The 10,241-nt window shown below is 45.8% G+C and overlaps 1 protein-coding gene across 1 annotated transcript in view; it reads right to left on the reverse strand.

Annotated features, from left to right (window-relative positions):
* Positions 1 to 1,671: 1,671 nt before the first annotated feature.
* Positions 1,672 to 10,241, reverse strand: part of COL4A6 (collagen type IV alpha 6 chain) — an 86,045-nt gene continuing 77,475 nt past the window's right edge. The window contains exons 41-44 of the mRNA XM_007952434.2: positions 9,888 to 10,004; positions 7,499 to 7,690; positions 6,469 to 6,755; positions 1,672 to 1,932 (exon numbers count right to left, since the gene is read on the reverse strand). Coding sequence (XP_007950625.1) covers positions 1,672 to 1,932; positions 6,469 to 6,755; positions 7,499 to 7,690; positions 9,888 to 10,004 — 857 coding nt within the window. The remainder of the gene's footprint in view (positions 1,933 to 6,468; positions 6,756 to 7,498; positions 7,691 to 9,887; positions 10,005 to 10,241) is intronic.

The raw sequence follows: 10,241 nt of genomic DNA on the forward strand, positions 1-10,241 counted from the left end.
TTTTCTGTAAATGATCTTGAGGCAACTGAAGTATAAAAATTCCTTTCTTGAACCCTAGCATATGATGGGGATTGCTATGAATCGGAACCAAACAACAATGAGCTTATCTTGGAGTAGGATTCTTTAAGTCCTTTGGCTGTGAGTGTCTTGTAAATTTTTCCTGTCTCAATTTTTTGTTATAGAACTTGACTCACAGTAATAAGAACCACCTAGACTCTGAGGGGGAGTCATGAATTGTGGTGTGAGATGATGAGCTTTAGAAAATGTTTCATCAAAGAATATCAAGAGTCAAATGTTCAGATTTAATTTCTTTTATTTGTTATGTACAATGCTGACACCATACTTACTACTCAAATAGAAGGTGAAAGTAAAAATAATTCAGATTATGATGATTATGCTTTGCTGCGTTGGCACAGTTTACATAATACTTAAGGAAATAGAATTACCTGGAAGGAATTGCCTGATGTCAACTTAGTTAAGATTCTTCTAAGAAACTGGTAATTAAAGAAAATGTAACTTAAAACAAATCTTCCCAAACAGAATACAATACACTTTACAGCCAACTCAGGCTTGTTGTAAGTCTGCTAGCTGCTAAAGAGAGGTGTGTGCTAGATTTTTACGAAGTTTTAAAAATGTATTAAGATAGTTTTAACAGGCTACCTATGAAAGAGCAATTGGATGGACATTTAAATGGAAAGAAAGTCTCTAACAGCTTTAAAATGCAGAGGAACCAACAGCTTCAATTTGCCATAATGCACACATCTGGATAGCATTTGGAATAAACAGGGACTTCTGAGACATTGGGACAAGGGATTTACCTTTTTGTTCCTGGAGTCAAAAGCAAAATTCACACCTCCTTACCCATCCACCCCTCTACCTCCAGCCCAAGAAAAAGGGCTGTGGTTCTCATTTCCTTTAATGGGCTTGGCCACATTTGTTGCATCCTCTACTGTATGCTGGACCGGGCTAAGTCCTCTCTGTCTCTGCCTAGGGAGAAAGCCAGCAAGGAGGAAGTGATTTGTCTAGGGCCATCTGAAGTTAATGAGTGCCTCTCAGCTGCTGGCCTTCAAGCTTTCCTAACAATATGCAGACTCTCTCACTCTGGAAAGAGTCACAGCTCACCTCAGGCTACTGGTGGGCACTTTATTCTAGTTCTGTTGCTTGCCTACAACAGCAGGCCTCCTTGAATGGTCAGAGTTTGGCCTATGCAGACTTGAACCATCCATGAATGCTCAGCCAGGTAATTTTTTTTTTTTTATGTGGAAACATTGGGTTCTGGTTTAAGTCAAGTAATGTGTGGTGACCCCTGAACATGAAGACATGACTCATTAGCTATTATGAAGAGCTTTCTGACCAAGACAGTGAGGAAAGCTATCAGTTAAAGGAAGTAGTGTCCCAACAAGTCTTTCTGAGGTAGCCGTGAATAATCATGCAAACGTCCAAATCAATGATAGCACCGAGTTGAATGAAATGGGACAGAAGATCTCAGTGGGCTGAGCTCATCTATTGGGCCTGAGGTGACCAGAGTCCAACAGTCCAGTCCATTTGAGACTCCAGAGTAAAACTTGACAGATGAGCAAAAGGGTCTTCCTTCTTCAGACCATTCAGGGTTTGTGAGGTGACTGCTGTGAGAAAGAGGGGAGGGCAAGGAGCAAAGTGGCAGGTGCCGCCTTACAGACTTTTCATACACACCTGGCAGCGGCTGACTCGCGTATGGAGCTGTCCAGCTTTCAGCGTTTCAGACACAGGTTCATCCTCAAACAGCTGGCTCTTCTCCACTGTTGTCAGCCAGAAGCTGTACTTGTTGGCAAAGTAATGGCAGGTGCCCCGGGCGCCACTGCACTCAATGAAGGGAGTGGCCCGAAAGTCCTCTAGGCAGGAGCCAGGTGACACCAAGGACTGGCCTCCACCCTCAGCCCCAGCTGCAGTGTGCTGAAACAGATAGGAGGAGGGTGATGTTTGAGCTGTGCCTGTCAGGGGCTGGCATGGGCGGAGGAGGGGACACTTGGCTGCTACAGAAGGGATAGACATGTATGCTTCCGTTTGTAAGTACTGGTTCCTTGGTTCAGCTCCAGCATCTAGCCAGCATACCAAAAGTGGTGTATTAGGAGAGGGGCTGCTCATCCTCCCTCATAGCAGCCTTCAGAGCCAGGAGGGCCCCCTCCAAGCTCCCTAACTAGCTGCCACTGAGTCAACTCCAACTCACGGCAAACTCCCATGTGTACATGTCAGAGCAGAACTGTGCTCCACTGGCTGTGCAGTGGCTGATTGTTTTCAGAAATAGATCACCAGACCTTTCTTCCAAGGTGCCTTTGGGTGGACTTGAACCTCCAACTGATAGGATAGCATGTTAACTGTTTGCACCACCCAGGGACTCCCCAAGCTCCCTAGTGCCCTCCTAACCCATTATGTATGGTCAATGGCTACATCGAATCCAGCATTTCTCAAACTGCTGCTTCTCCTTGTGTTTGGAGGTGTGTTAGGTGCCAACCCCCCCCCCCATGGACAAATAAATCTGGGAAAATTTGGCTTAAGGAAAATTCAGTAAATTTCTGAACTTGCAATTCTTCTCAGAGTTCAGTGTTGAATATGTATTGTACTCTAAGAAGGGGAAAGGACATGCAGTATTTCACAGAGTAAGAGCTATTGCTAGGTATGCTGGGGTATTTGACCTAAAAGTCCCAGCAGGCCTAGCTTCAGAGAGCTTCTTCAGCATGAGATTTCAGGATTTCCCCATTATTACCAACCACTGAGCCCAGAGTCTGCAATCACTCTACCCATAGACAGAAGCCCCATCTCTCCACACCCCTAACCCACTCCCTTCACCTTAGCTGGATTATTGTCTGGACTACAGAGGTGGGGAAGAGGCACATCTGGGTCAGCAAATGGCCAAATGGAACAAATGCCCATTTTGGATACACAGGGAAACCTTACTTTGCAGAACTTTTGCAGAGTGAGAATCTCCATATAAGTGATTTTTCCTGATAACTGAAGCATCCAAGCTTCCCCCATTTTGACCCTCAGATAGAAAACTTCCCAAAATCAATAATACATTTCCCTCCCTTATTACACTGCAGATGCTGTGTATTTTGAACTTTTTAAGATGACGCGGAGTTGTCATTGTGAACATCAGTTTTTGTGTCGGGTGATTGTGCAAGGGCCCCATACCAAAGGCCATAGGTTTTAAACCTATTTGGATTCGTTTTCTCCTTTTTAGCAGGCATGTCTCATTGCTTCAACACACCTTACTAAGCAGTCCAACTCCTCCCCCCTTCACGTTTTCAGGTAAAGTAGATATTTTAGTATGTTAGAATTATTTGTAAATTGAGTAAATAAGTTCTGAGCAAGGGCTTATGAGGTCTCCCATGAACAAAGTACATGAGATTTAATACATGCCTCCTTTTGGAAGCACACAGGCTTTTGCTCCTTATTTCCTGGACTTGATGATAAACAGGAAAGAATGCTAGGAGAGGTGATTCTGCATTATATTGGGATAAACTGCCTAATTCACAGACACAGAGCAAAACAAGGAAATACTTTACTCCCTGTTGTGGGTTGAATTGTGCCCTCCCAAAAGATATGTTCAAGTCCTAACCCCTAGCACCTGAGTGTGACCTTATTTGGAAATAGGGTCTTTGCAGATGTAATCAAGTTAAGTTGAGGTCATCTTAAAATTAAGGTGGGCCTTCATTCAATGACAGGAGCTCTGGTAGTGTAGTGCCTAGGGCACTTGACTGCTAACAAGAAGGCTTGCAGTTCAAACCCATCAGCCACTCCTTGGAAGGAAGATCAGGCAATCTACTTCCGTAGTGATACTGCCTCGGAAACCCAAGGAGGGGTCGCTATGAGTCAGGTCCAACTCGACAGCACATAACAACAATAACAACATTATTCAATGACAAATGTCCTTATAAAAAGATGGAAATTTGGACACAGACACAGAGGGAAGAATGTCACATGACAATGGAGGCAGAGATTGAAGTGATACACCTACAAGCCAAGGCTTGCCAACAGCCACCTTCTAGAAGCCTGATGAGACAATGAAGGAGTCTCCCCTAGAGCTTCAGAGGGAGCATGGTCCTACTCACAGGACTTCTAGCCTCCAGAGATATGACAGAATAAACCTCTGTTGTCTTAAGCCACCCAGTTTGTAGTACCTTATGCCAACCTCAGAAATCTAGTACACCCCAGGTAGGTTCACTAATGTGAAGAAGCATGAAGCTTTAGTAATTGTTCAAAGATACCCCATCACCGTTATGCTTCTGGCCTTGTACCCTTGGTCAGAGTGCTGCACTGGAGATTTAGAGTTATGATCCTTGGATTGAGCAAAGCAGCTCTGGAGAAGCAGCATCCTTCAGGGTGTGTGTGATGGTTAATGTTATATGTCAACCTGGCTCGGCTATGATTCTCAGTAGTTTGGCAGACACTATGTAATCATCTTCCATTTTGTGATCTGATGTGAGCAGCTAATCAGTTGGAAGGGGAGTTTCCTAGGGGGTGGGGCCTGCATCCAGTATATAAATGGATGTTCTGACAAAGCACATGGTCTCTCTTGATCCTGCACTCTTCTCTTCATCTGACTTTCAGTTCTTGGTATGTGAGCCAGCAGAAGCCTCTAGCCTGTAATCTGACCTGTAGATTTTGGATTCATTAGTCTCTGTAACCATGTGAACCAGCAGAGGTCTTCAGCCTATCATCTGACCCATGGATTTGGGACTTGCCAGCTACTACAGTTGTGTGAGCCATTTTCTTGAAGTAAATTCCTCTCTCTATGTATCTACATGGGAGCTTTGGTAGCGTAGTGCCTATGGCATTTGACTGCTAACCAGAAGACTGGCAGTTCAAACCCACCATCCACTCCCTGGAAGGAAGATTGGGCAATGTACTTCTGTAGAGATACTGTCTCAGAAACCCAAGGAGGGGTCACTATGAGTCGGATCCGACTCGACGGCAGTGAGTTTGGGTTTTTTGGTTTATATATCTACATATGCTTAACTAGTTTTACTCCTCTAAAGAACCCAGACTAAGGCAGGGTGCCACACTAGCTTTCCCTGGGAATTGTTCACCTGACTTTCATTTGATTAAATGCCCCTAGATACTCACTAGATATTGTGTGAGGGACTGTTATGTAAATGAGTAAAAAATGGTCTCTGTGTATTAGCCCCAAGTTGTTTACTTCATAGCAAGCTGAGGCCTATTAGCCCCCAAAAGTCTGTCAGTGCCAAACTCAAATGTGTACACAATGAACTGTTTTAAAAATAGCCCAAATAAATACATTTTTAGCCATTTAAAACCTGCCTGTTTAACATACCCCATGAAACTGTACTCACCATCTGCTAGCCCTGTTGTTGTTGTTGTTATTTGCCATCGAGTCAGACCCGACTCATAGCAACCCCTCCTTGGGTTTCCGAGGCAGTATCACTATGGAAGTAGATTGCTCAATCTTCCTTCCAAGGAGTGACTGGTGGGTTTGAACCACCAACTTTCTGGTTAGCAGTCAAGTGTCTTAGGCACTATGCTACCCCTGCAGTAATAAGGACCTTAAGGCACTGCTCCATTTAGAATTCTCTGACCCAAAGACTCCTCACCTTGCTGCTGGAGGACCTTGCCTCTTCCCCAGGGTTTTTCATGCCCTTCTGGTGGCTCCCTGTGCCTCTTTTTTTTTGGCAGACTTCTTGCTGTGGGAGATCACCTGTGCATATGGCTGTCAATGTCTTGGCCCCAATAGCATGGCCACTCCTCAGAAGGAAGGTTGGGCAATCTACTTCCATAGTGATACCACCTCGGAAACCCAAGGAGGGGTCAGTATGAGTCAGATGTGACTTGATGGCACATGACAACAACAACAACAACATCTTTTTCCTTGATCAGTCTCAAGTTCCTGCAGACTTACTACAGAGGCCTGATGCCTCCCTGGGCTTACAGATGTTCTAAGCTCTTTCATAGCAAGACACAGCACTCTTAGATACTATCTTCCCACCAAAATGGAAAGGCACCAAGAATTTCAGCAAGGACATAGAAAGCTTCCAGGGAGGAAACAGGCTGGGGGTATATAGAACAGTGAGCCACACCATGCCCAGTCTGACCAGAGAGAGTATATGAGGCCCTGAGTGTGGATGCATCTCCCTCATTGCCCACCCAGATCTTTCTGTGTTTCCACTTTCCCTTGGTGGAGTCAAGCATGGAGATGTTACGGTCTTTAGCTGTGATTCACAGATGTTCTCACCCTGAATCCCTGGGTGCAAACTGCTTCCTTCCACCCATACCCACAGTTATTTGCCATTCATGCAGAACTGGGCTCTCTGGTCTTTAGTCAAGCCCAGGCCAAACACTTTCCTTCCTTTCTAACTCCCTGCAGGTCATATAATGACTACTATGTCCCTTGATCCTGGGAGACAGACCAATGACCCTTCCAGAGTTCCCTGCCTTTTGTCTCTCCACTGGAGGAGGAGCAGTGCCAGGCCTTACCATGAGGAAGGAGTACCCAATCCAGAGGCTGCGCCAGCCCAGGGGGCACTGTGGGATGGTGACATCCTGACTGTGCACAGCAATGGCTTGCGAAGGCGCTTCACACACAGAGCAGCGGCTGATGTACTGGGGAATCTGGTTCTGGCCGACAGGCATCATGGGGATAGGCGCGGTGGTGGAGAGCCAGTAGGACTTATCATTGCGCCTGGCATAATGGCACACTTCGTTGATGTTGCAGTAGATGAAGGGCATGGTGCTGAAGCGGGGCAGGCAAGAGCCAGCAAACCCTGGCAAGGAGAGAAGGTGGGAGGGGCAGGTAAGGTCTAGCCAAGGGGTAGGGCTGGGATTATCTCCATGGTCATTAGGACTAGACTAGATAGTGGTCTGAGTTTACATCCAACTGCATCTACCAGACCAGGCAGGGTATTCCTCTCCTTTATAATCCTGTAACACTCTACCCATGCTGAAGTCTCTTGATCAAATCCTATTTTAAATGTACCAGGGAAGTTTGATAATGAAAAGAATCTTTTTATAAACTGAATAATACCTTCCTAATTAATCTGCTTTTAAAACCTGCATTGAATAGACTGCTTCTAAGGGTCAGCACACCTGTAGATAATACAACAATTAATTCTTGGATAATTATCATTGCCCTGCAGGTCCTGTTATTACTAATAATCATCACCAACATTTCATGAATGTTCAGTAGGTGCCAAACATTGTTCTAAGCATTTTATGTTTGGTGATTCTTTTTATTCTTGCACCACCCTATGAGATAGGTACTAGGATTAGCCTCATTCCATCTAGGAGGAAGCTGGAGCTTAGAGACGTTGAATAACTTGCCCAGGGTACATAGCTAGTAAGTGGTAGAGCCAGGATTTGAACCCAGATCTGCCAGATTTCAGAGCTGGGGCTCATAACCCATTCACTACAACAGTAGGCTCACTAAGGGGTGGGAGGGGAGAGTAGGTTGACTCTTGGTCCCTGAAGGGACAGATGGCTAAGGCTGACTGCCAGAGCCAGTACCTACCCAGGTCCTGGTTGTGGGCTTTCTCCTGCCCCTCCACGAACAGCAAGCTGTAACCCACCCACAGCCGGTTCATTCCAATGGGGCACAGGGGCACCTGTTCGGACTGGCTGTGCTTCACCAAGGTGTAGCCCACATTCACTCTCTGGCCAGGCATGCCAGGCCTCCCAAAGGGGCCCTGCTTCCCTGGGGCTCCTAAAAGGGAGATAATATAAAAGGGTTGAGCTGGTCAAAATCATTAAAATACTAAAGACCGACCAGGTTTACTGGTCTGATAGAGCCTGGTAAAACCCTTGAGACTATGGCCCCTAGCTACCTTTCAGGTCTGGAACAGAACTCACTCCTGTGGCTTCTAGCCAAACAATAAACAGGCATATGGGGTGAACATTTACATCAAGTAGATACATGACTAAGGAGCTCTGGTGGTGTAGCAGATAAGGCACTGGACCGCTAACTGGAAGGTCAGTGGTTCAAACCCACCAGCTGCTCCACAGAAGGAATATGGGGTGATATATTTCCATAAAGCTTTACAGCCTCAGATGGGAGCTCTGGTAGCATAGTGGCTAAGGCACTTTACTGCTAACCAGAAGGCTGGCGGTTCAAATCCACCAGCCGCTCCTCGGAAGGAAGATGGGGCAATCTACTTCCATAGTGATACTGCCTCGGAAACCCAAGGAGGGGTCGCTGAGTCAGGTCTGACTTGATGGCATATAACAACAATAACAACATTACAGCCTCAGATACCCAATGGGGGTTGCTATGAGTCAGAAATGACTCGATGGCAGTGAGTTTGGTTTGGTTTTTGGTTAGATACACTCCTTGGAGCGATCAATCATGGGAGAACAGAAGGGCAGTGTTTGCACAGGGAGATAGGTCAGGGAGGTAGGAGTGCATGGGAGAGAAAGACACAGGGAAGAGGTAACTACGGGGAGGAAGGGGGAAGAGAGCTGTTACACTGTGGGGAATTGTAGTCAATGTCATGAGACAAAATGTGTATGAAGTGCTATATGGAAAATGAATTTGCTCTGTAAACCTTCACCCAAATTACAATAAAAATAAAAAAAACATAAGGTTGAGCTGGTACCACTAATAATATCAGCTACTCACTTTGTGTTAAGTATCATACAAGACACATTGCATACACACATCATCTCAATCCTTATGACAAAGCTGAGATGGTACTATTACTATCCCAGTGTGGAGATGAGGAAACTGAAGCTTGGAGGTCACAACGCTACTTAAGTAGTGGAGCAGGGACTCCAACTAAGATGTATCTAGCTGCAGATTCCCTTTTAACAAGGATGCTATCCTGCTTTCCTCCCACAGCCACCTGGGCTTGGATTCTCTGAGTGGGGCTAAGGGGCAGAGTGAGATACTTCTCAGGTCCAATCTTGCAGGCCTTCACAGGGGAAAACGTTGTTGGGTGCTGTTGAGTCTGTTTTTGACTCACAGCAACTCCACGTGACAGAGTAGAACTGCCCCATAGGGTTTTCTTGGCTGTCATCTTTACGGGAGCAAATTGCCAGGTCTTTATTCCACAGAGCTGTTGGGTGGACTTGAACCACCACCCTTTCAGTTAGCAGCCAAGCATTTAAACATTGTGCCACTAGGGTTCCTAGAGGAAAACTAACTGCCTGGAAACTGAACCAGAAGAAAAAGCAGAGTAAGATGAAAACCAGGTGTCACTGAGTCGACTCTGACTAATAGCGACCCTATGTGTCAGAGTAGAACTTGCTCCATAGGGTTTTCAATGGCTGATTTTCCAGGAGTTGATTGCCAAGACTTTGTTCTGAGGCACTTCTGGGTAGGCTAGAATGTCCAACCTTTTGGTTAGCAGCCAAACATATTAAGATTAGCAGCAACAACAACAACAACAATTTTAGCAGTGGCAAAATCATACTCTCTTCTGCTGCCCATGGCAGACATGGCTAATCAATCATGACACTTTCCCAGTGAGCCTCAGAACTGCTCTCTACTCAGGAAAATTGATTTGCTATCCTGGATGTAAAAAGTAGCAGAAGTATGAACAGCCCTACATTACTTTACATTTTGTTATCCCTTGAACCAACCCCCTCTCATCCATGTCAGAATCCCTGGGTAGAAAAAGGGAGGTGCAGGGCAAGGGGCCATGCTATAATATGGAGCATAGCTCTTAAGAGCTGGAAGAGAATATAGAAGAGGATTTGGAATAGTTCTCTGCCATCCAGAATGTAAGGCATTCTTTCAAAGGCACAGAGGGTGATGGGCATAAATGAGTTAGAGCCTAGTTTTCTAGCTTCCTCGTGTCCAGCTCTACCACTAGGTTTACTAATTCTCAGTTGGGAGTTTTTGACTCCTCAAGCCTCATATCCTCACTAAAGCCCTCTGCCCCCTAGTGCTGACATCATCAGACCTTCAAATCCTGGAGGGCCTTGCAGTCCGGGGACACCAGGATCGCCAAGAGCCCCAGATGGGCCTGGGAGCCCATTGGGGCCATCTTTGCCAGAGATGCCAGGTAAACCTTTGGAACCTGCAAGGAGAGAAGGCGTACAGAGGGTGCTCAATGTGGAGAGGCCTGAGAAGCCCACTCCAGAGAAATGGGCCTTGAGTGTCATATAGATGCCTCACCAGGAGAGGGTAAACTGATTGTCAAGATTGGTGTGCAACTATTTACAATAGCCAAAAGATGGAAACAACCTAGGTGTCCATCAACTGAGGAATGGATATCCAAACTATGGTACGTACACACAATGGAATACTATGCAAC

Source organism: Orycteropus afer, unplaced genomic scaffold (genome assembly GCF_000298275.1).
Source record: "Orycteropus afer afer isolate SDZICR_OR568_19922 unplaced genomic scaffold, OryAfe1.0 scaffold00336, whole genome shotgun sequence".
NCBI classification, from domain to species: Eukaryota; Metazoa; Chordata; class Mammalia; order Tubulidentata; family Orycteropodidae; genus Orycteropus; species Orycteropus afer.